This window comes from Lagopus leucura, unplaced genomic scaffold, assembly GCF_019238085.1.
Source record: "Lagopus leucura isolate 7727_CA_CO unplaced genomic scaffold, USGS_WTPT01 Super-Scaffold_100001, whole genome shotgun sequence".
Lineage (NCBI taxonomy): Eukaryota > Metazoa > Chordata > Aves > Galliformes > Phasianidae > Lagopus > Lagopus leucura.
Window position 1 is genome coordinate 82,222,213 of NW_024962262.1, and position 26,865 is coordinate 82,249,077.

A 26,865-nucleotide genomic window follows, 5' to 3' on the forward strand; every position below is an offset into this window, starting at 1 on the left:
AATTATTCCTCCCCAGATGCAAGACTCTACACTTGCTTTTGTTAAACCTCATCCGGTTTTTTTCTGCCCAGCTCTCCAGCCTATCCAGGTCTTGCTGAATGGCAACACAGCCTTCAGGCGTGTCAGCCAATCCTCCCAACTTCGTATCATCGGCAAACTTGCTGAGGGTGGCCATTATCCCCTCATCAAGGTAATTGATGAAGATGTTGAACAAGACCGGACCCAGCACAGACCCCTGAGGAACACCGCTAGTTACAGGCCTCCAACCGGACTCTGCACCACCAACAACGACCCTCTGTGCTCTGCCAGTCAGCCAGTTCTCAACCCACCTCACTGTCCACTCATCTATCCCACACTTCCTCAGATTTGTTATAAGGACGTCATGGGGGACAGTATCAAATGCCTTGCTGAAATCAAAGTAGACTACATCCACTGCTCTCCCCCTATCCACCCAGCCAGAGACAACATCATAGAAGGCTACCAGGTTGGTCAAGCACGACCTCGCCCTTGTGAACCCGTGCTGACTACTCCTGATAACCTCCTCTTCTTCCAGTTGTCTGGAGATGACATCCAGTACAAGCTGTTCCATCACCTTTCCAGGGACAGAGGTGAGGCTGACTGGCCTATAATTGCCTGGGTCTTCCTTCTTGCCTTTTTTGAAGACCGGGGTGACGTTGGCTATCTTCCAGTCTTCAGGCACCTTCCCCGTCTTCCAAGACTTCTCAAAGATGACCGAAAGCGGTTCAGCAATCACCTCTGCCAGCTCCTTCAGCACCCGTGGATGAATCCCATCAGGTCCCATGGATTTCTGAACATTGATGTTGCCTAGGTGCTCCCGGACCACCTCTTCCCTGACAGAAGGGGGGTCTTCCATTCCCCAGATCCTCTCACTAATCTCCAGGGTCTCAGATTCCCGAGGGGGAGCTTTTTCACTGAAGACAGAAGCAAAGAAGGCATTCAGTATCTCCGCCTTCTCAGCATCCCCCGTTACCAGAACACCCCCGTCACTTAGCAGGGGAGCCACATTCTCCCTAGTCTTCCTTTTACTGTTAATGTACTTGAAAAAACCTTTTTTATTATCCTTTATCCCCTTTGCCAGATTTAATTCCAGGCAGGCTTTAGCCTTCCTTGTCGCATCCCTGCAGACCCTGACAACATTCCTGTATTCTTCCCAAGTAGTCAGACCCTTTTTCCACATTTCATGGGCCTTCTTCTTTCCTTTGAGTTTGTGCACGAACTCCTTGCTCATCCACACAGGCCTCCTGCCACCCTTTCCCGATTTCTTCCTCACAGGGACGCACCGATCCTGAGCTTGGAAGAAGAGCTGCTTAAATGCCGACCAGCTCTCACAGGCCCCCTTGCCTTCCAACACCCTAGCCCATGAGACAGCTCCAAGTAGGCCCCGAAAGAGATCGAAGTTGGCTCTCCTAAAGTCCAGGATAGCAATCCTACTTTTTGCTTTACTTCTTCCACTCAGGATCTTGAACTCCACCATCTCGTGGTCACTACAACCCAAGCTGCCCCCGACCTTTACTTCCCTGACAAGCCCTTCTCTATTAGTGAGAATAAGGTCCAGCAGTACCCCTCTCCTTGTCGATTCCTCAACCACCTGCATCAGGAAGTTGTCTTCAACACATTGCAGGAACCGTCTGGACCACGCATGCCTGGCCACATTGCTTTTCCAGCAAATATCTGGATGATTGAAGTCCCCCATAAGCACCAGTGCCTGGGATCGTGACGCTGCTTCCAACTGTTTGTGGAAGGCCTCATCAACCTCCTCCTCCTGATCAGGGGGCCTGTAGCACACACCCACAACGGTGTCAGCCATACCAGCCCACCCCTTGATTCTTACCCACAAGCTCTCCACTGCTACGCCACTCTTCACTTTAGCTGATTTTTATTTTTATTGCTTTTAAATTGTCACAGAGTCAGAAAATCATTTGAGTTGGAAGAGACCTTTAAAAGTTGTCTATTCCAACTCCCCTACAATGAACAGGGACACCTACAGCTAGATCAGGTTGCTCAGAGCCCCATCTTGCCTTACCTTGAAGATCTCCAAGGACAGTTCTTCCAACACATCTCTGGACAATCTGTTCCAGTGCTTCACTACTCTTAACATAATTTTTTTTTCCTTACATCCAGTCTAATTCTCCCCTCTTTTGGAAATAATTTCTTCCAGTCATATAATCACAAAGCCTGCTGTAATATCTGTCCCCTTTTTTGCAGAAGTCCCCTGTAGATATTGAAAGGTCCTCCCAGAGCCTTCTCTTTGCCAGGCTGAACAGCCCCAACTCTCTTAGCCTGTCCTCACAGGGAAGGTGTTCCATCTCTTGGGTAATTTTTGTGGCTGTCCTCTGAATGTGCTCCAACAGGTCAATGTATCTCCTGCTCTGAGAACCCTACATCTAGACACAGTACTCCAGGTGAGATTTCATCAGCACAGAATAGAGGGACAGAATCACCTCCCTCAACGCTCTTTTTGATGCGACCCAGGACACATACGGTTGACTTTCTGTGCTGCGAGGGCACATTGATGGCTATCCGTTCAGTACACCCACATCCTTTTCAGCAGGGTTATGTCTCTATCCTTTGTACTGATAGTCGGGGTTGCTGTGACCCAGCTGTAAGAACTTGCACTTTAATTCACTGAAACTCATAAGATTCACCTGGGCGCACTGACTTCTAGGTCTCTTTGAATGGTATCTCATCCCTCCGGTGCACTGACCACCCCACTCAGTTGCTGTCATCCACAAACTTGCTGAGGATGCTCTCAGTCCCACTGTTGATGTTACTGAGGAAGATATTAAAGAAAATTCGTTCAAATACTGAGGGATACTACTTGTCACTGATCTCTGTCCGGACATTGGACCACTGACCACCACTCTGTGGGTACAGTCTTAACCAGTTCCTCATTCATCAAATGGTCCATCCATCAAATCAGTATCTTTCCAGTCTGGAGAGAAGGATGTTATTGGGGACTGTGTCCCTTACTGAAGTCCAGACAGATGACATCACTGGCTTTTTCCTTTCCATTGATGCAGATACACAACCATAGAAAGCCAATAAGTTGGACTGGTAGGACTTGTTCTTTGTTGCCATATTGATTGCCCTGTATCACATCGCTCTCTTCCACATGCCTTGGCATAGCTTCCAGAAGGATCTGTTCCATAATCTTCCCCAGCATAGAGATGAGGCTGGCAGGTCAGTAGTTCCCTGGGTCATTCTTTCTACACCTATGTTCCCAACAGCTACTGCAAGCTTCAGGCACAGGATACAGAACAAAGAGGAACAAAAACTTAGAGAACAGGAATGGCTTGGAAGAAACAGGGAGAACAGTGTCTGTCCCTTAGACATGTTACTATCTAACACCTGGAAAATTGCTGTTGATTCTTGAATGTGTCTGTTGCTCTGCTGACAAAATATATTTTTCTCTGCCTTTAGGTAACTATGCTTGTATTATGGAATTCCATGTGATGCTGAGTCACTGATACAAATAATTATTAACAGGCTTTTTTTGTATTCCTTACTTTCTGCCTTACTATTTCAATCTGTGTAAGTTCACATTTTATCAGATGCAAGTGAATTCAGTGGAAGCTGAGCTTTGAGCATGTAAAATGAATGCTAAATTCTTAAGAAAAAATAAATTGACAGTTTTGTGTCTCAAATTAGGCATGAAAATTTAGCAGATTTTTTTTTAAGCTTGCTTTCTTAGATCTCTATCACACCCCTCCGAGAGGGGCTGTGAAAGTAAATGAATTGTTTATGAAGCATTGAGATAGGTGTAATGGAGATCAGGAGGAAAGTAATAATTCTTTCTTTGAAGAGAGGTTTGAGTTGTACAACAGGAGGCCACCCACTAAACAGTACAACAAAAGCAAAATATTAAACACCTGCTCATTAGATGAAAACCAACCATACAGACATGTTTAGGGGAAGAGTTGCATGTGATCATGTAATTGCAACCGTTCCGATAAAGCAGAAAGGGAATGAAGAAAAGGCATACAAACAGCCTTAATTTTGACACTTCTGGCTTTTAGGTGCTGCATGTTAAATTTTGCAACTTTATTAATGTTCTTTTAATGTTTTTGTTTGTTTATTTGTTTGTTTTTCAATTTGCATATGTTAAACATCTATAGCAAGCCCATAAATTCAGCTCTGTGGTTAGGAAAACAATCTGCCTAAGTCAGAGTCTGGTATTGCTTACATCTGTGTAAATTTTGAATAATTTTCTAAGTGACATCATACCACTCAACTTACTGAGAATGAAATGTGAAAAGTAGTGTGTAACTGGTTTTAGATGTCTTTATAATAAATCTCTGTCTTGAGTGGAAATATTGCTTCATGTAAACCCAGTCTTATAATGGTTTGTCTCTGGCATAAATAATTTATGACAATAAAAGTGTGGTATGGCTAGGAGAGGACAGAACAAAATTTATGCAATCCAAAGGCAACTTGGAAACTAACCCCAGTGACATCCTTTCAAATGAAATTACCGGTACTTTGAGTTTGTACCACTCTAACTGACATCAGATTGTGGCTCTGCATCTGGATTTCAAACAGGCCTGTGCAACATTATGATGATTAATAATATTTGTAGCTTTGCAGACTAACATAACAAGGGTAAACAGAACTTATTATTGAGGCCTTAATTTATTTTTCCATGATGAAGTTAGTGATGGAAATCAGTGAAGATTTGACCTCCACACAACAGCTCTCAATCGGTTGGGACACCTAACACACAGTTTGCATTTTCCTCCAAAGCATCAAGCTATTGATCATTGCCAAAGGCAGGATATCTCTGTGGGCAGCTCATATATTTCTGGAGCAGACAGTAGGTTTTAAATCACACTTAGACCATGCAGCAGTGCAGAGCTAAAGAGTTCACATGGAAGGGCATGATCTGGAAGACGTCCCCAGTTGCTGTGACAGGCAGACAGCCGGTGCTGGCACGCGCTTCGTGCTAGTGGCACTCAGCATTTATGTGAAGGCCAGACATGACAACCTCAGCATCTCCATCCCAGCCATCACTGTTTTGGCTGCCGGTGCACATCATCAGTTCCACTTGTCTGAATTTGTGGAACTCAGCCCTCTTTTCTATCTTCCGCGGATCGGTAAACAAAAATTTGCTAAAAAGTCAAAAGTTTTTTTTCATTTCAGCCCTCTGACTCACTGAGGAATTTAATTTTTAATGTCTCTTTTTAAGAGCGGCCCACGTTTCTCAGGCGACCAATCAACCAGGTGGTGCTGGAGGAGGAGGCCGTGGATTTCCGGTGCCAGGTGCAGGGGGACCCGCAGCCCACCGTCCGCTGGAAGAAGGATGATGCAGACCTGCCAAGAGGAAGGTGAGAGCAACATTTGTGTTCCCCTCGCATTCAAACTTCCACTGTTGAGCAGCTTTGAAACTACTCTTGACTGCATATTTCCCATGTTTCTGGTCTTTGGCACTACAAACTGTGTTTTAGAGCCAGCTGAGCAGGGAAACCCACTCTGAGCTGCATTGTCCAGGTCATGGATTCCAGTGCAAGGAAGAAAACTGATGCATAGCTGTTGTGAACAGATGGCTATTCACTGCATCTTCAGGACAAAACTAAAGATGTCTTAAGGGCTGCACTAGTAAAAGTAGCCTTCAGAAAAGGGAAAGGTACAGACCTTCTCTGTGACACTTATGGGATGCATTTGTGGCAGAGCTTTGCTGGTTCTTCTGCTAATGTTCACTATGTCTCAGAAAACTCTTCCACTGGAGAAGTCAAAAGAACTTCTGATATTTTTATCAGAAGTGGAAAACACTAGGTTAATTCTTTTGGTCACCAGTATTATTTCTGCTTCTCCAATCATGGTCTTAAAAAAAGAGCAACTGTGTTGGTGTTTGACTGGTTTAACCCTGTCAGTGTATATCAAATGTTCTGAGAGCACACTGCTGTGACGGGGACTAACTAAAACAAGTTGGAAGTTTTGGCTTCTTTCATCATTACAGCATGCCTTACATCTTCACCCTAACTAGGTAAAGTGTGGTAATTCCTAGGAGTCATACAGTAAATGGTCATCATTACATCTGGGGTTAACATCACTTGTTTTTCAATATCTAAATCTTGAATAAAATAACAAAACTCAAATTGGTCTGTAGCTGTTTTTGCTTCCACTTCCTCAGCTCTATGTTTGATGTGAACATAGAATTATTTAATTAAATACTAGTGAATGTATTGGGCTGCTATGGTTTAGTCTTACTGCTTAAGTTGTTTTAAATCATACCTACTTCTAGGCCTTCTAAGCAGAACAGGTGGTGCAGTTGCAGTGCCTTTGATTAGGCTGCATGCTGGATTAAGTTTTTAAAATGGTTCTATGTACCTTTTTTTATATATTTTACGGTTAAAAACAAGTTACTGTGTGTTTTGAGGTAATTTCTTCTGTCCAGTTGTGATGTCTTTCTTTTTAAGATAAAAAATGTAACAGGAAATGGGAACAGTTATCATAGTGTTTTAATATCAGATACCTTCTGATGATATTCAACTTCACTCTCAGAAACTGTTCATTTCTGCAGTGGTTTTCTTTTTCTTTTTTTTTTTTTCTTTTCACTGCTGTTAAATGATTTATTAATTGTCTTTGGGCATCTTCAAGAGCTATGTCTTCAGCTATGTCTTCTTTAGACCATCATGGGGATAGGTGAGTAATGTGCAAAGTTACAGCATCTCATGCTGGAGGCCACCTTGGGTGATAGAGGATTGCCAGTGCTATTGCCTATGTCGAAGGTTACCACCATATAGATTTTGATCATCTAGTGGTCCAGTATTAATGCCTTAAAAACAAACACCAATTATCAGGATTGTGTGTTTTCAAAAACAATATACATAAGCAGAATCTTCAATGTCCAAAGGGTGGAAATTTCCAAACCATGATGCACGTTGTTTAATCACAGAAGATAAACTATCTGAAATGAATTTTTCTCTTTTTTTAATGCAAACAAATTTTCCAAAGGGTGAGTTGAAAGAATGAGGTGAGAAAATGAAAATTCGGGCAGAAATTTCTTAATTTTTTTCTCCTTGATGAAATATAAAATTTTCTATCCTTTTTTATTTTTTTTTTTTGAGATTAGAAAAGAATGTCACTTTCATTTTTTGAAGTCCTGTATTTTAAGCATTTTAATATAAATGGTGAATTATGAAATTTTAAGGAATTCCCTTTGTTATAATTTCATAAATAAATAAATCCTTTTTCTGAGCAGATCTGTGCTGCTATTTGTCTTAGAGATTTCAAAGACAATTTCCTCTTTCTACAGCTAGTGATGTTCTCTGCACATTTGCCCTTCTGGTTTTGGCTGTGGGGCTTTTTTGTTGTTGTTGTTTTTTAATTATTATTCCAATAATTTCCTTTTGGCCACATCCCTAGGTTACAACATAATTATAGTAGATACCTGCTTCAGTAAGTACTGCAAATTATTATAATTTTCTATTATTAATTCAATTTTCAAAAATACATCGGTCAGTAATAGCAAAGTGGGATAAACTGAATACTCTGTATTTCTATGCGTTTTGTTTCTGTATTCCACTGATGATGAACGCCAGAATCAGTGATGCTGTATCCATAGTATTCCAGAAACCCTTCTCTGCTTTTCTATATTAGTTCCTTCAAGTTCTTTCAATTTTTTACTGAAATATGTGAAAGCAAAGAGAAAAGCAATAGCAGTAATTTCTGGTGGCAAATATAAACAGTATTGCTCCACCAATTGGTGTGTTGAGTAATAATTGGGAAATAATTTCAGGCTATTACAGTTTTAATTATATAAGTCCCTGGTGAACTGTAAACATCTCCACTCACAGTTGGACTGGGGGAGGGAACAACTTCTAAAGAAGTAAATGTGTTTGAAAATATGAAAATTTAAAAAATCATAATTTAGGTATTTTGTTTAATTGTCCTCGTAATTACCCAGAAATTTATGAACAATTGTGCTTTGAAACTAAGAACAGATGGGACACAAGTTTATTCTGAGTGTGCAGATCTGTATTCCAAATTTTCACTATTTTGAATTAATGATCTAAAACAACTATCAGCCTATATTTTTGAATTTAAGACCTAAAATTTGTTCATCTAGTCAATGTTTTTAAAGTGTCTGCAAAAAATATGTCTCTCTATCACTCAGAGGAAGCTTCTTTTCCTAAATCCTCTAGACATGACCTGAGATTTCAAAGATCTCTGTACACATCATGGAGCTTTTTTCTGTAGCTTTTCTGTATCTTTGACAGGAATTAAGAAAGCATTAGGAAGTAGCGAGTGGAAGCGGTGGTGTGAATTATGCATAGCTGTTTTCTTAGGATTTTTTTGCCTTCTGTTTTATTGTGTTGACCTCAAAGATGAATGTGATGATATGTCGCAGTAGAGTTGAACCTTCCCACCAATATTCCATTATGTTTTGCTGCCATGTGACAGATGGCAACAGAGGGACAGTCTGATGGAATGGTGTCCAGCATGGAAGTGTGTGTAAAGAACCCATTTACATTTATTAACAGTTGATGAGCTTTTATGGAGACCAAACAGTGAATGTGAGCACTGTGAGGCAGTGACTGTGTTTCAGTAGAAGCAAGAGCCACATTTCAGTGACCCACGCAGATTTTTACAGATGTGCCTTGCAGGCTTTTGTTCATTATTGGTGACAATGCACAGCTTATGGTGGTGACTATGTAGAAAGACAGTGTTATGTAACTGAGAATTTGCTCTATCATTGTTACTGTGCTCTTCGTATCTGTGGTAGGTTCTATGGAAATAATTAGGAGGCATTACTTTCAGAGCAAGCTATGTATATTTTTGTAATAATTAATTAAATTATTCAGACCTGAAAATTCTTTTTGGACCCTAAACCAATCCCAGCATATTAGTAGCTTGCTAAAAATACTGATGCTGCACCCATAGGCAGAAATAAAGGGCAATGTGAAATGTAGGTTGTATAAAGCTTTTTTTCCAGAAGCTGTCCATTTTAAATCAGCGAGAAGAAACTGAAATGGATTATGAAACCGGGATAGAGGCGCGTGGTGTATATTTTATTTTACTTGCTTGCTCTAAAGAATCAACATCACACCATACCTTCCACAGTATACAAAGGCGAACGGAATAGTTAATCAAGTATGACTCGTGTCAAACTACTGGAGGTGAACAGGATATTGTGGGGTCAGTAGTCTTTATGCCTTTGGCTGAAATACTGGATTCACAACTTCATGAATAGTGTTTCTTTTCTTTATAAGCACCTCAAGGAAATGGCACAAAAATTGTTCTAAAGCTGTACTAAAGCAACTCAGCCAGTTGCAGCTATGCAGAATGATCAGGAAATACTGAAAATTAAATGAAAATCATTTTTACTTACACATTGAAGTCTTTTTCTAACCACAGGTTCAGGTAGCTTTCCTTTGATGTCTGCTTGGCAGAAATAGAGATTATACTTTCTTGCTAAGAGTCTGATGGTCTCCTGTGTTGTCAGGAATTCAATATGGCTTGAATCAACTCTTGATTCATCTGCTTTTCATTCCTAGTAACAAGAAAAAAGTGATATTACTTGAGAGTCTCCAATATGAGAGTGGCATATCTATGACTAGCACTTTAATAAAATTTGAATAGGGTTTGTACAGTGTTTCATGTCTTCAAATTTTCTAGCAGAGTCAAAGAGAGCAGCTGCATAGTCTGTAATTACATAGCAAGTAATACGTATATTTTCTTTTTTTTTATCAGGAAGTGAAGAGATTTTCAATTACAAGTTAAAATTTATGACACACTATAATAACTGTTTAAACCTTTTACACAGAAGAAGCTAACAGTGCCAGCTCTTTGGGAAAGTGAAGTTAGCTCAGCAAATGCATTTTTCAGTTGCCTTAAAAATGACTGAGTAGCAATCACTTGGGCCTTTTTTTGCATTCCAGCAAAGAACAGCTGGCTTAGCTCAGTAAATACATCTCTAATGAAATTAGAACCTGCTCTTGTAAGTTGCATTTACAGGCATTGTCTGATTAGATGAATATTATACTAGAAATGAAGAGTGGCATCTACACCAGCAGGAAGATGTATTTGTTTTATGTACTGTCCACACAATGGAAGAGTGTAGGCAGAAAAATCAAGAGTGATGCTTCAGAAGGAAAACAGTGTGTAGTTTATCAAGAGTATATTGTGCTAAGAGATTGCAGGCTCTTAGATGAGACAGAGCAGTGATACCCACTAATGAAAAACGTAGTCACTAAAAATTAAAAATATTCATTAAAAAGTATTAGGGAAAATGAATTATTTTCTGGTTTTTAAAATTTATATACATTTAAGTGCATTAAAGTATTGTCATTGTTTGCTGAGAACTGTAAACATTTTTTTTAATTGCTGTAAATGACAAGCCATAAGGTTTAACCTTAACTACAGTTGAGAGTTTATAGTTAATTTATTTGTAGATATGTTAGCTCCAAATAAAATCTTCATAGATATTAATCCTGCTATGTTTTTAAATCTGGCCCTTGTGCCTAAAAAATAATTGCATAAATATAGGCTGAACAGAAATTCTGTCTGTCACACTTCTGACAGGTGTGCATTTTCACTAAGTACTGCAATTTCTGTGTTTTTCTCCATGGCTTCTTGTGGGATCAAAACTAAGAAGAGAAGATCACAAAATTTGTGTACCTGTCTTCCAGGTACAAATCTTTGAAACAAATTTAAATGTTTTTTACGGAGAATCTTACCTCAGTAAGTTCTCAAATGTTATATTTTTAAGAGGTCATCCAAAAAAGGTCTGATGGCAAGAAGTGTTCTGCATTTGTATTTTTGCATGATCACAGGATAAGTCCCTGTAAGCCAGAGAAACAGTAGTTTTCAAGAAGTGGTAAAACTGTGAGTTCTGTGAGTAAACACAGAGCTACATAATTCTATTTATATTCTGTGGATGGGATAGTGAGGTATTTAACTACAGCCTCCTCTAGACACAACCAAGGATAGAATGACCTTTCAATGAAATATGAGCTAATAACACTGCAGTACTGTGTGCTTTGGACGAGTTAATCTCTGTGCAGTTTGTAACAAAATGCAGTCTAATGTGTATTGAAAATTAATTAGAGTAAAGAGTGTGTTTTAGTACTATAATGGATATAATCTTCGGTTACATCAGCAAATTTCTGCTGCTGTTAATAATAATTAGCAGTTTTAAATAAAGGGTCAGGAAAATAGGATGTTTTTCATATTAGCTATATTACATGTACTATTCACCACCTCTGGTTAGAAACAGTATGATTTGTACGCCCATCTTTTGTTTTCTAAGCCAGGCCTCAAACGGAGATTAGTTCCCTCTGTGAGGAACATAAGGGAGAAGATTGGATGTTCTTAATAGCATGTCAAAAGGAGCCAGTGGAAGAAAAAAGTTTAATATGTTGTTTGTATTCTTATGTACATGTGGAGGGAGTAAAGACAGTTTGCAGAGGCTGTTGTTACATTGGGTTTAATGCAGCACATGGCTGGAACAGGGCAAGCTATAACACAACTTGTGAAGAGGCTGTGTTGCCTACCAGAGCACGGGTGGATTTCAACAGCATACAGTGTAGATGTGTGTTTAGCTGTTATGTTGAATTATTTGAGGAAAATTCTCCTATAAAGCCAGATAGATTGTTTAGAGATAGAGAGATGACGTGGTAAAAGAGAGGCAGGTTTTCGTATGTAGCATCAAAATGGCATACCTCATTGTTGGTTCTTTTTGTTCAATATCTCTGTTTTCTGGTGGATGTTTTGCTTTCCAGTGATGCCTTCTCAATCTGTAAGTGGGAAAATATTCCTTGTGTTTCCTGAAGAATAGATGGGCATGTGAAAGTGTGAATTAGAGTATTTTTTGACAACTGAAATCTCTCTATGCATGGCATTGAATAATGTCCTGTAGATCTATCATCCCAGTTATCCCAGGGGTCTGTAGTCTAACCCAGCAGTTATCTGCCTTTTATTTGCATGAAGTATTAAATGCTGTGAGCAGGAGTGTTTGGTACGTGTTTGTGCTAGACTGAGCAGCAGAGAAGTGGTTAATAGAACTGACATTTAAATTAGCTTCATGTTAAGTGTCAGATCTTGCCACAGCTGAAGAAGAGCTATTGTTTCATGCAGTCTGTTTGAGGGTGCATGATAACAGTCTCCAGTTGTTTACATAAGGTTCAAGGTTGGAAAAATAGTTTTACAGCCCCACATACAGCAACCAAAAAGGAATCATGTCAGCTAGCACTCTACATGTTTTCTCTTTGATGAGTGAATCACTGATAATCTATGAAGTGATCAGTGGCAGTGCACTTGAAATATGATTGCCATTAGTGAATTGTTTAGTTTTTATCCTCTCTTACGTAACATCCTAAAACTGTTGAATGTTTGAAAAGTAATGGAGTCACTAATAGAGTCCTGAAGGAAAATTTAATACTGGCAGAAAGGTGTGTTTTTCAGAATTTTCCAATCATGAAAGACAGAAATAAGTAAGTACTTCTGTCAGGAATGAGACTCAAGAAAACTTGATGTAGAATTTTGCTCAAATTACCTATTCCACTGCTTGAATCTTTTGTTGGTGTTGTAAAAACAGAATATAACAAATAAAAGCTTCATAATCACATAGTTTATACATTGCATGTATAAGCTTCAAAATATTGAGGTAGCATGTTTCCTTTAGAAGCATAAAGAAATCAAGCAGTTTAGGCTTAGTATTATCAGTTTATTGACTATTAAATATAATAGAATGAAAAAGTGTTCTGTTTTTCTGGGAAATGTTCAAGAAAGGGAAGCTGATAGTTTTACTCAAGCAGGAGTAAAATTCAAGAGCTGTGACTACAACTTATTAATGCTTCTGGGATGGTTGGGATGGTTGCCCTAGAGGGATTTCTTCTGTTTTAGATATACTCTATTCTTGTATGAGATATAAACTTTGTCATCTCAGTTAAAAAAAAATAATAATAATCTGTGAAAACAGTGAAAGATTAAAATTTTAGCTTTGAGAACCATTTTTAAGTTGCTAAAAAAGATACTTGAAAGGACTGGAACACAGTTCTTATGGTAAGAAAAAACAAAACACTGTTTTTCCATAAAACTAACCTCCTTAAAATTAATTTCAGTGATGTGCTGAGCAGATAACCCTAAGTATCAAGGGTGTTTTTCATCATACATGAATGTATGATATAGGCATTAATAATACAAAGCTCCCCAAGTGCCAGACAAATGTGTCTCAACTGTGAGGTAACGGACTACTTCTGCTGACAGGAGGGTAGGTCTCCATGCCAAGTCATTACATGGTCTCTTAGCTCATACTTCTACTGAGGTTCAAGCTTTTCAAATATGGAGGTCTGTCTGGAACTAAAATCAAATCAGAAGCCCATTTTGGATAATTATCATGTGGTAATTCTTTATGAGTACTTCTCTGTGCAAACAGAGTTGTAGAGACGAAAGAAAGCCTCTGTCATTTTAGAGTGTTTACTAAGACACAGTTTCCCAAACATGTTCTGTTCTGAACTTATATGTGTTTTCAAATTATTTTAGTGGAAATAAAAAAAAAAGAGTCCCATTTTTCATTCGTGGGTTTCTTCTGAGCTCATGGCTGCTGATTTTGAGAAATACTAATCAAGTGCATTGACATATGTGTGTTCATTCACAAGAGTAGTGCTGCATAGTATAATGCTTCCAGAGAAGTCAGAGAACATTATTTCCTTGGACATGGGAACAGTTTCACAATATTGGCACATTGACTGTAGCTGTTGCATTCATCTTTTATGAGATTTAGGCCCTTTTGTTGAGTGCCTTGGCTTAAGGGATAATGGAGTGAGGTTCTGTGTTTTATATTATTGCAATTGAGAGTGTCAACCAGAAAAAATTATAAAGAATCTGCTGGTTAAAACGCATAAAAGATTTTGGACTGAAGCAGAATCTGCTGTCAATATATTTTAATTAAAAATAGAGGATAGTAACCTGTATCACTTAACTCTTTGCTGGCTTGTTGGCATGAAGCCAGTAAACCATTTTATAAACCATTATGATATATACCTCACAATAAGAAATTCAAGGTAATGTCACATTGTCTTATACCTTTCTTTGGTGTGAATAGCATAGCCAAGGAATGAATGGGAATCAGCAAATTCTCTCTCTCAAACGTGTGTGTGAGTGGCAGCTGCCATGTCAGCACTTGGGGACAGCCCTTCAATCGGCCAGTCTACCATAGCCTTCAGCTACATCTAAGAGCCACTGAGCAAAAAGCAGCCAAGATCATAGTCGTACAAGAAAGTAATTTAGGACCGTAACACACAAACACATGCATTTTTATGCTCTCTGTCTCTGATTCAGGTTTTAGTAGGGAACAAAAATGAGAGGGCTGCCTTATCTTTTGCTGTGTCACTCACATTGGTTTGTGCATCATCTTTCTTCTGCTTATCGCCGCATGAGCTGGAAGTGCAAAACAAATGTTTCATTTAAGGGAGCTGGCAGTAGGGATAAATGCTTACCTGATGGGAATGGCAGCTCTTCTTTCTGCTTCTGTACCACATAAGGCTGAAGCAGATAACGGTCTCATGCTTCTCATCTTCACTACAGTTTCTCTCTGGCTTCCTCCATCTGGAGCCAGTGAAAAGCTGTGGCACTATGCTGGAAAGCAAAGTGCCAGAACCATAAAGGAGAAGTGGAGATGGAAGTTTAAGCCTGCTTAACTCCATCATGTTCACTGTTTTGGGCTAGTAGTGTCTCTCTTTAGTATTGTGAGTAATCTTGAAGTTTTGTATGCATGTATTGCAATTTTTTGTGCCATCTGTAAAAAAAAAAAAAAAAAGAAAGAAAAAAGAATGAAAGGGGGAAAAAAAAAAAAAAGGAAGCCCTACAAAACTTAAATACAAAGAAAATAAGTGCCTGATATAAATTGATGTAATTTTTTGAGGCCAGTAACATCAGTTCATAGCAATTAACATGTGACTCTTGCATTCTCCCTTCAGCAGGAAGAATATCTTCTTTTTTTATTCGAATTTGTTGAATTTATTGAAAATAGTACTACAATCTCCTAACTTTAAAATGCACAGCTGAAGAAAGTGTAACACTAGCTGGATATCTAGGAATGTAATGACTCCATCTGCACACACAGCTGTGCTACCTGTGCATGCAAAAGACAAAGAAGCACATATTTTCATGCATAACTGCCTGCACAATTGTTAAAATCTGGAAATTTGTGGGTTCTATGAAGCACTCAGTAGAATGTATATCAAATGCAAAAAGCATACTGTTAAATCTCTTTAACTTCACTGAATTCTCTTTATCTCTCTCTCGCTCTCTTTTATTAGATGGCCATGGAAGATTGGTGGCTGAATAGGGACAAATACACTTTTGAATATGTAAAAAAGAAACCCTGCAAACTGCAACAAAACCAGTGTAATTCAAGATTATTCTTAGGTCCTTAAGCCAGTGCATGAATCCAACCTCAGTATTTTAATTTGTGATAGTTAAAAACAGTTAATGTGTTTTGTTTTATTTGTTATTTGGTTGAGCAGATGGTAATGGTTTTGACACAAATCAGGGTTTTTTAATTATTTTTTTTCTTTTCTTTTCTTGAAAAAGACAAGGCTCTTTTTCCCACTTTGTCACAGCTGGTTACCAATCAATCTCAATTCACGGTACAGTGATGATAGCACATGTTGTTCAGGGGCCAAATCTGATTGGGTTGCATTTTCAGCAGTGTTTCATATAAAAAAAAAAAAAAAGTGACTGTATGGCAGTGACTGTCAGCACACTATTGTACAACTGTCATTAATCAAAACTAGCAACAATGAATGTATTCATATGTGCCAGAGACTGCCAGATTTCACTCAAAATCACCCAATTTCTATTAGAATTTCCTCACCAGCAGTGTTTTCTCATCTGCTTGTTGTTTTCTCTGTTTCTTTCTTCCTTTCCAATCCCCTGGCCCCCTTCCTTTTAGTTAATTAAAGACAGATCTATGTGAGCTATTACTTGTTCATAGCAGAAGTTATGTAACACAACACCCAAAAGTGGCTGGGTTTTTTAACACTGGGACTAGCTGTTCCAAAGACCTCTTTCAGAGCAATTTGATGGCTGAAGTTTCAGCTAAACTGAAAGGTTAAGCACCTCCAAATGTTTAACAAAGGGAAGTATTTAAAATCAATTAGATGTCCATAAACATATGTAGCAGATGTCTGACACCCTACATTTTGTGCAGAATGTTGGCATTACTTGGCTAAGAGACTGCAATATTAGGGTAGTATGTGGGAAGGTGTTTCTTGACATTGCACATATTTTGAAGACACTGCCTTCTTAGCACACCAGCATAACTGGTACACTTTGGTTTTCTGCTGCCCCACCATCAATCCAGAAGTCTGGCCACCTCTGTCTGAGCAGCACTGACAATCAAAGAGGCCCTGAGCCGAATTCCTAAGTGTCAGCTTGGAACTGATCCAGATGGGAGTGAACTTCTCCAGAAACTCAGATGGAAACATCTTGTTGAGGGCATAGGAAGCTCTGGATTGAGAGGAGATCAAACACTATTCTAGATTTTGCTCGAGAAACTTAGAAGGTACAACCACGTTCAGCCTTCTCACTTTGTTATTTCATGGCACCTTTCTCACACAAGCTCTTTGAGCTACTATGCATAGATCAACTAAAGCTAGAAGCCAGTTTTCTTCTTATTCCTTCCTGCCTGCTTCATCTGTCAAAGCTCTTCACTGAACCGTGGTGACTTCTAGGGACAGTGTGAGAGGAACAGATGACTGAGGGGCAGCATATCAGTACTTCAGGACAGCAGATGGTTATGCTATCCCATGGGCCCATCTGTGGATGATTCCAATTGCTAGACGGCATGTTCTGCCATGGTGGTCCAAAAACTCAGTATGGTCTTGTTGGAGAAGCAGACTAGGAGAGCACGTCCGCTCCTTGAAGTAATTGATAACTGGGCCATGACAGTGACACATTTACTGCTTCCTGCATTTCACAATCCAAGTGGGAGATTATGGCTGTGCTCCCTCTCTGCGTCCTGGCATGCCATGCAGCTGGCTTTTTCCCCCAGCAGCCTTTGCACAATTTGCATGATTGGCAGGTGCAAGCATAAAGACTGCTGAAGCCTCCAAGGCAGCTGGCTGGCATATCAGCACCAGCGCATCGGTGAAATGAAGAACGAGTCAGCTGCAGCCCACGGCAGACTGTCGGGCCCTGTCCCAGGCTGCCTGCATCCCAGTTTAAGCAGCCAGCCAATCAGATACAGCCCTGTTGCCTGTCTGGTTTTATCTCAGCAGTGGTTAAGTGAACCACAGGGATGTTATTTATCTTTTCTTTCTTTCTTTTTATTTTTTTTTTTAAAGCCTTTGTAACAAAATTAGTGTCTAATTGTTGCCCAGCTTTATAAACGTGATTCCTATATCCAACTCATATTTTCATTACAGCTGATCTTAGTTTTGTCATCTTGCAGGAGGTGAGTACCACTTCATATTTTCAGTCCCCTACAGATGGCTGTGTGTCAAGAAAATAAGCAAATTCTTTTGTCTGCGATCTCTGTGGTGGCCAAGGATAAATAACTACTCCATTGTTGTGGGATATGATGTCATATTCTTGAGATTTTTAGAGGAGACCATTTGCCTTTTCTCAATTATGAAAACAGTGGTTCTATTTGCCACTGACAAGAGCAGCACAGAATGCAGAACTCCATAATTTGTGTACAGTCAGGATGAAATGTGCCTCAGCTGCTTATGGCTTTGGAGTGAGTAGCTGAACAGCTCTGAACCAATCCAGAAAATACATGTTAAGTTTTCTATTGTCATAAGTTGGTTATGTCATTCAGTAGTACTGTGCTAGAAAAAAAATTGTCCCTAGAAGTTTCTGACTATGTATTCCCACTGACATATCTCTTGTTCATTAGTTAAATCTGACATACAGGAAACATGTACAGTTAAGTGGAATTCCTAATGAAAGGGATGTGATCTGGTTTTTTTTTTTTTGTTTTGCTTTGTTTTGTTTTTTTTCTGACAGAACAGTTAGCTATAGTTTGGTCTTTTTGAATTAATGGCTAATGACTAGAATGGACTTACTGAGTATAGAATGAAACTGTAGTGCATTGTGATGAGTATAAGAAAATGCTTTGACTTCTCTTTGTTCGTGAAACAAAGTTAATCTTATTGATGTTGTCATGGGCTCTCCTTAGGCATAGCAGAACTTTAAACATTTCAGCATATAGGGCTCTTTGAGTGAAGATACTTTTGTGTCTATTAGCATACAATACTCTTGCTTCAAAGTTATAATAAAGAAGAAAAAGATGATGCATGTTTTGTACACGTGATGCTCCTGAAGCATTTAAAAATACTCATAAAGATTTTCACAACATTCCAATAAATGATAGCATTACATTCTTACCCATTAAAACATGTAAGCATGCTCTTCTCTATCATTTCAGTATGTTTGCTGAACAAGCTTGCAGGCAGGGTCTTTACTGTTTGACAAAGAGAAGGTAAATTAGTTTTTCTGAAGTTATGTAGTAAACGTTTACTGACATCTCTTGAGGTCTAGATCTTTCTTTAATCTCATGTGCCTTTTTCACTATTTGATGCATGAAAATATGAAGCTAAATCTCGATCTTAGTTAAGATATCATTAGTGTGTGTCTAGAAGAAATGTTGTTGAAAGTAATTTTCAAGAGGGTATTTCAAGAGCAAAATGTCTATGCTGAAAACTGATGTTTTCCTGATTCAGGAGACAAATAAATTTCATACAAGATAAAGTATCCTGTTGACTTAATGAGGTTGGATCAGAGCCTAAAATAGTTTTTAAGCTAGACTTTTGTGGGCTGGTAACTATTTAACAAATAATATTTTTCTATTTTTTTTGATTGAGCCACTGTGAATGCCTTGTGAATGAATGCTCACAGCCTGCTGCTGTACATTATTTTTTCAAATTTTACACATTCTCATAATTCTACAGTTATTACAACAGTAGAAGCAAAAAAAATTGACATAATTGAAATCTTCCAAATTTATTTTAAGAAAGAGAATGTAATTGTTCACTCTTAATGAATCTCTCTGTAGCATTTCTGTGAAATTGATAAATCTTCTTTAATATGCCTTTTCCATAAATGTTCACCTTCCAGAGCTTAAGTATATTTTTATTGTTTATAATATTATAGTGTCAGATCCTACCAACATGCATAGTTTTCCTAAGGGGTTGCTGCTATAGTGAAGAACTACTTATAAAGGAAAAATTCCAAATCAGCTAAATATAAAATATGTATCTCACAAAGCCAAAGGTGTGAGAAACCTGAGCTGTCATTTATTGATAATTGATGTCTGATAGCTTAATTTTATCACATTACTCTAGATCAAAGATGAAGTGGAAGATATTAACAAAACCCTTATACTGAGTGAGCACAGAAATACTAATTTTATGTAAAGTTTCTAACTAATGCAGAGTGCAATAAAAATGTCACAGAGATTAATGCTTGGTGGAATTATCTAATGTTAGGTAATAATTTATCTTCAAAAGTTGAATCCCAGATAGGATCAGCCTAGCATATCCCAGATAAGAGTTTCTGTACATTCCTGTCGGCTACAAAATATTTTCATTCTTTTTTTTGCAACACAGGTATGACATTAAAGATGACTACACTTTGCGCATCAAGAAGGCTATGAGCACAGATGAAGGCACCTACACATGCATTGCTGAGAATCGAGTTGGAAAAGTGGAAGCATCTGCTACCCTTACTGTGCGAGGTGAGTGTTCCTGTGGAGAGAGATCTTGTGTCCTGAATGAATCAATGGCTTTCTGGCAAAATGAGCCAAATCCTTACCTGCTGTGTTTGGTTTTCACACATCCTGTGCAGTTGTTGGTGCTCTACTGATTTACTACAAATCTGAAATCCTGCTCCCATTGATATCTGTGGCAAAATTCTAGTTGATTTCAGTAGGATAAGATCTCACAGCAGTTAATGATCTGTTCTAATATTTTTTATTAAAGAATAGATGCATACGTTTTCATAGGCAAGCAGTAACAAACTACACAGACACTCTTTCATAAGTAAAAATTCAGTTTAAATTGTTGTTATTATGGTTCTATTCCCTAATAAATATAAGGAGTGCACTGTGTTTACAAATGTCAAACGTAATGCACATAGTATAATGGAATTATTAGCTGTACCATAACTGAACTCCCTGCTGTTATTCTTTACTTGTAAGATAAATCTCAGTCAAAGGAAAAAGAAAATCTTAATTAAATTTTGTAAGTAATACATGATAAAAAAACTAATGTATTCTCTCTTAAAATATCTCCCAGTCCTTAGTATCCACTCATTGTTTATGGGATGCTATTTGATATGGTAAAAAGGTTTTAACACCAGCAGAACAATGAGCTGCCCAAATGTATTTTGTGACGGTAGATATGGACATGCCAAAGATTATAGAGAGAAATAAAGTTTGTGGGACAATATTTCTGTATTAGTAAATAGAATATAATAGTTATTTCTTCATTCCAAAAGATAAGCTACGATTTGGTACAATGGATATCATGCAGATACTATTTCACAGTTTAGTGGTGCATGCTGACAGTTTTCAGTAGAGCTGTGAAAGGTTAATAAAAACATTTTTGGCTTTATCTGTGCTTCTCTTTTCATACACGTTAAATCAAACGTTCAAAGTCTCAGTGGATTGCTTTATTAGAACAGGGGTCAACTGACCCAAGAGGCCAGCTTCCATTTCCATCCATTTAATGCATGGACACAGTTCAGTTTAATTTGCTGAATTCAAAGGGCAAAAAAGCACCAAATGGCTTTGCAGAGGGGGAGATGTTAGTATATAACAAAGAAAAGAGAATATTGTGATAATGCATTTACTGAAATATTACCTCAGTGTTTGCTCCAGGTAATATGTGGTAATGTAGATCTTCCTGTTTTCATCTGAAGAAGTAGGTTTACCTGTTACATGTTTGTCTTAGAGATTGTTTTTCCATTTGTAATGTGAGAAAAATAGTCACTACACTGAACTCCAAGAAATGCTCTAAATCTGCTCCTTTGTCACAGGCAGAATCATGATATCCAATATATCTAGCAACAAATTTACTAGCCTTTAAACATGCCTAGATCTGTATCTAATGTATGCATCACTGAAGCAGGCTTTTAATATTTGTATATTATAGACTTGTAATATGAACAATAACTAGAAACAAGCACAAAAAATCCTTTGAAATCACTGAAGTGTGAACTTGATCAAATTAAGGTGAAACAAACAAACAAACAAAACATATAATTTAATTGATTTTCCTACAGTAAAAGTAGGCTTTCGTTATCTTGGGTACGACTCTCCCCTTAGGTTTGATTTAGGTTTACATTCGAATACACAGTGTTTATCCAACATAAAGGAAGCCATGATGATACAAGCTTATTAAATGTTCAGGGTAACAGGAAATGAGAAAAGCTTAGAAATTCAGTGAAGAAATGTTATTAGTCTGTATTTCCTGGAAGCAAAGTACTGGATAAAACTCCTGTTGACTTAAAAGGGACCACATATTGTGTTCCTTTTAGTTAAAAGATTTAATTCTGAATTCTTAAACTTTCACTAATTTCGTCTGAAATTGATTTTAACAAAATCATCCTTCGTGTGAAGGAGAAAGTCATTTAGCACTTGAAAATTCACTTTGAAGGTCCTTGGTCCTTGTGTGTGGTTTTTTCTGCAGTTTTGACTGCAAACCTGGCAGCAACAGCATAATCCTTAGCTACCTCTCTCACAGCTCCATCTTCTCAAAGCAATGAACGAAGATGCAGTCAGGGAGTTCACTGTTATACTGTTGTACAACTGTTACATGATTGTAAATGATAACAGAATTTGAATTCAGTGATTCAGTGTTCAGACTCTGTCTTGGAAAGATGCACATCACTCATTCCTTATCTTTCTGTGAGACCAGGAATATATCATAAAACCAAAAATCAGAATGTCTCAAAATAAATTTGAGAAAGGGCAGTAGGCTTGAAATAATTAAAGTGAATATGACAAAGTAAGGATAGAGATACAGAAATGCTGAGAACAAAAACCATATTTGCATGCTGCACTACATAGGGATCAGCACGTTTTTGCTTTTGGCCCTAGTCTGCACATAGGGATATAGAGCTGATTATCTTCTTTTGAAATAAATAGGTAAATAAATATGTAAATAATATTACTCAGAAATATGTAGCTATTTCTACTGCTAAAATAAGGGAAGTTTCATGTAACCAGATGGCAACTCTGAGTCAAATTTATGTCCAGCTTTTTTGTTCTTGGGAAAGGGGATGTCTGCATTTTATTAGCAGAGGGACAGGCAGTCCTCTCTCCCAACACAACTGTAATAAACAGCTGTTGCTATCATCAAGAAATCATTGGTTGCAGTAGCAGCCTTCAGTCTTGATATCAGTCTGAAACAATATTAACCTGTCAATCATTCAGCAGCAATTTTTTTTTTTTTTGTTAGGAAGTGGAAGTTTCCTAAGCTGTAATTTGGGAGATTCTGAGTTGAAATCCCCATAGCCATTGTGGCCTATTTGTTATATTTTCATCAGTCTTGTCAGTGAGGAAAAAGCAATGTGTTGTAAGCCTTCATGCCTGTTATTGAATGAGAAAAATTGTCCTGGGCTTTTTGTGGACCCCACAGCTGTAGTGACTGACCATGCTTAAAATTCAATTGATATTTGACTCAGAAAGTAAATGCATTGCATCTAGTGGCATGATATTTGTCAGTTTGTAGCTTAAATTGATGTGTTCATCAAGATCTAAAAGTTTTTTCTAATGCAAGTGATTTCTCTTTTATCAGGCACTAACAGTGATACTTGATGATGGCATGTGAAGATAACAAAAAATGTTTCTCAGAGAATGGTTCCAGTCAGCTTGCTCAGATACTATGCTCAAATAAATGTGGTAATAGTAACATGTGACTAAACAGAAATGATAGTGAATATTTTACTTAGGCTGTCATTTGAGGGGTTAGCAATCATGGTAGTATCCATAGTTTAACGTAACATTACACGTCATGCATTCTGACAGATATTCTTTTCTTTTTTAATTTCTTTTTTATGTTCTCACTACACCATTGTAATGTCAACAGCTCGCCCCGTTGGTAAGTAACCATCCTTCTATCCATTTTAGCATGGCTTCATGCAATGCTTCATCTTTCATTTGCAACAGCATTTAACTGGCTGAAGTTACCAGCCAGTGTTGAATAGTATTAACTTTAAAGCACCAGGCAAGTGATTTTGACTGACGAACTGCTATTTCTGAACTTTCTATTTTCTGCTATGTCAGACATAAACACATTTGCCAAATCACCAAGAAATAACCAGTCAGTGAAACTGAATGGGTGTGGTGATACTGAGCCAAAATCATTCAGACATTTTTAACAGTATATTTAAGGGCCTGGTATAAAAGCCATTGAAATCAACAGAATGGATTGTATTGACTTTGGTGAGCTTCTATCAGGCCCTAAATGATCAGCTCATTGTGCCTCTATTGCATAGCAGTAAAAGCACAGGCTTTGCATGTCCTTTCTTTTTTGTGTCTTTCAAAGACTGTTGAAATAAAATAGTTCTGAAATTGAAGAGGGAATGGAGTAGATTTCCGTGCTTGTTAAGAAAGTTCATCACTGATTTTCACCCTTGGGTCAACTTGGAGTGCATTCTGGAATGCACTGTATAGGTTGTGACTGTTCTGAATAACAAGTCCGGAGGAAGACAGTCTCTGGATTTCGAATTCTTATTGTGAAAATTGGATTCCTTCCTATGCTTTTGAAATTACTTCTAAAAATTTATAGAAATCTGAGCATAATGGAAAAATTGCAGCTGCCACTAGCTGAAATTCACTTTTGGTGTTCACAAATATCCTGAACTTATTTAATGTTCATTCACGGATCTTTACTCTGTACCTGTATGGACTTTTTAAATTATTTAATTGATTGCACTGCTCCTCTGATTTTTGCAGTTTGCATTTATATGTATCTTCTAGAATAATAATATAGTTACTCTGTTTGGTGTTTTTTGTTTTTGTTTTATTAGTGTGAGAAGTCTGTACTGGTGTTTACAGAAATTGCTAAGAGCTTTAGTGTCTATGTACTCAGCATTTTTTTTTAGAAATGCGTTTGATTTTGACCTTGTCTCAGGTCTTCACTGTTATGAAGTTGGAGGAAGAAATGTTGGAATAATTTAAAGATAAGATGAAGATTAGGCATCTGTGTCCATAACTAAGGTGATCCCATGCTCATTAGCTTGCTTGAACTATCGTGAATAGAGCCAAGCATGTACCTCTGCAGTCACTTTATTGGTTATCTTGGAGAATTCCCCATGTAGGAGAGTAATTCACAGTTCTCCATTTAGAAAGTCGATAGCAAGCTTTAAACCTGAGTCCCTGCTGTATTACTTTGAGATTATGCTAGTTCCCAACAAATTAATTCCCAGGAGTTGTAACAGTAAAAGTGGAGTAAACCTATAAGAACAGTTTTCCTTCCTGTTCTGAAAGTGTAGTGGTTGCAGTGTATAAGTGGAATTGCTTTCTTTGGTCACTTATATCTAATTCTCCACTTGTAGAAAAGACTCTGCTCTCCATATAATAGGGCACGCTTTTACTTTTTTTTTCCTTTTCATCCTACTGTTCCTGTCTGTTTCATTCAAAAGTAGGCAAAGCAGGCAGCTATCTATGTTGTTGAAAATTTAAAGCCACGTAGAACAAAACAAAGTAACTTTTCTCTCCACCATCATTTCATCACCAGAATGTTCAAATGATCTCTTAAAAAATTGTCATCTGACAGGAATGGCGAGTCAAATCTTGTAGCTTTTATGTTTTGCTATTTTTAGAGACTTGACTTGAATGCAGAGCAAAATCCATCTCTCCTACAAAAGGAAGCTAAAGTAAACTCTACTTAATATTATTACACTCACAATTATTTAGGAAGGTGACATTTTACCAGAAGTATATTTTTATACTTCTGTGTATGTTAAACTGAAGGAGAGCAATTTATAAGTTCATATTATTTCCTGATACCTGCATATTATCTGAATGCATCTGCTTTTCATTGCTACCTCCATTTCAGAGCAGATATGCTTTGTCTTTACTGTGCTATAAAGAACAAAACATTTTGTTTCATTGGCGTGTTGCTGAATAAGAGATACATATATTTTTGTGTATTTTTAACGTTCAACGATTGTGATTCGTACTGCAAACTGAATCATTTTCATCTTCTGTTTAGTTTTTACCTGTTCCAAATATTTACATTCTATTAGTTGTGACATTTTCATTTAAATTTCAGCTTGAATGGAAAATTCAGGAGTTGGGATTACTTTTGCCAATGATCATGTTTTGATTCAAGCAGATATTAACATACAATCTATACTACATAGATGAAATGAAGTATGATCTTGCCTGAGGTGGATGGCAGCTGGTGAATTTAATAGCTCTATGCTAGATTACTTGGAGTTGCTGCTAGGTATAAACATGTTGCTCATTTCTGAAATAGCTGTTTTCTTATTTATAACCTTTTGAAATTATTTGTTACAAGATTTACAATAGATGGTTTGGGAAACAAAATATTTATCCACATTTATGCCCATTTCTTCCATTCTTCACACTAGATGAATTTTCTAAATGAGAAAGTTTAATATTTTTTCACTTTGGCACTCTGCTGTATTTCTCACAGTAGCCACACAGGAGAGAAACTGTAAAAAGCACAGAATTTGAGAGGGGCCCAGAAGTTTTGTGTAATTCCATCTAAAAGTAACACTGGTCTACTTTTCAAAAGCAGTTGCAATACTGCTCTGAGATGGAGTCTTAAAATTAACTTCAGATAGAAGATTTGTGAAAATATATGTCTAATGCTTCAATTGCATTTTTGTTAATGCAGAAAGGTCATTCAAAAGACAAAGTACCGTTTACAAATTGTTTTCAACTATGACCAGGTCAAAATACAGTTCTTTGCATTTCAATTGCTTTGCAGTGAGTCAAGTGTACTTAATTTGCTGTGACTCATCTTAGAAAATAGCAACATGCAACAAATAGACAGATAATTTTGCCACCTGGATAGAAATTATCTGGAATTAACAAAGTAAGGAGAGACCAACCAAAGTACAGTGACTTTACTTCCCTACTACATTGGAGGAGAGAGAAACAGATAAGACATTTACCATGAATATTCCAAATTTCATACTAATTAAATACAATCTAAGCATATGTAAGTGAAATGTCACTACATTTTACTTAAATACAGTGGGAAGTTTTCAGGTCATAAATCAATAGGCATGCCTTAATGATCAGTTCAGAGTGATGCAGCCTGAAACAAAATAGAAAGGACTTTAAAGGAGGTTATATTAGTTTTTGTGGCTTGAAATCACATTGTTTAGATGATAGCTGAGAAAGAGCTCTATCCTTTTCCATTTCATTCTGACTTACAGGAGAACAGTTCTATTTTTAGTGTATTCATGAAACTATCACCTTCATTTGAGTCACTGAGGAGATATACAACTATATCAGCAATGACAATTGGTGTGTGACAGAAGAGATGAGATCATGCTTGGCACTGCTGTGCCATCTTTCAGTGGCAGAAATCTCCTACCTATCTATATCAAAGTGCAGTATTTTGTCTGCCTGCTGCTGACACATATAAAGTTTTCAAGAAGGTGGTAAGTGCACCAGTAAACATTAGACTTCTCGCATTTGTTTCTTCCTTAAGTGAAAGAATAATGCATTTTTCTTATTTGTCACTTGGCAAATCCTTTAGATTAAAGTCAAAAGGTTGTCATAGAATGAAATACTTAGGCCTGTGAGTACCAATAAGAAGAAAAAATACAGAACTGACTTGTTTTGATGTTTTGTAGCCTTTTAAAGAGCACTTAAAAAAAAAAAAAAAAAAAAAAAAAAAAAAAAAAAAAAAA

At 37.5% G+C, this 26,865-nt stretch overlaps 1 protein-coding gene across 1 annotated transcript in view; it reads left to right on the forward strand.

Moving 5' to 3' along the window:
- The window catches only part of ROBO2 (roundabout guidance receptor 2), a 409,630-nt gene that overhangs the window by 263,842 nt on the left and 118,923 nt on the right, over nt 1-26,865 (forward strand). The window contains exons 4-6 of the mRNA XM_042867094.1: nt 5,204-5,342; nt 19,575-19,702; nt 23,058-23,069. Coding sequence (XP_042723028.1) covers nt 5,204-5,342; nt 19,575-19,702; nt 23,058-23,069 — 279 coding nt within the window. The remainder of the gene's footprint in view (nt 1-5,203; nt 5,343-19,574; nt 19,703-23,057; nt 23,070-26,865) is intronic.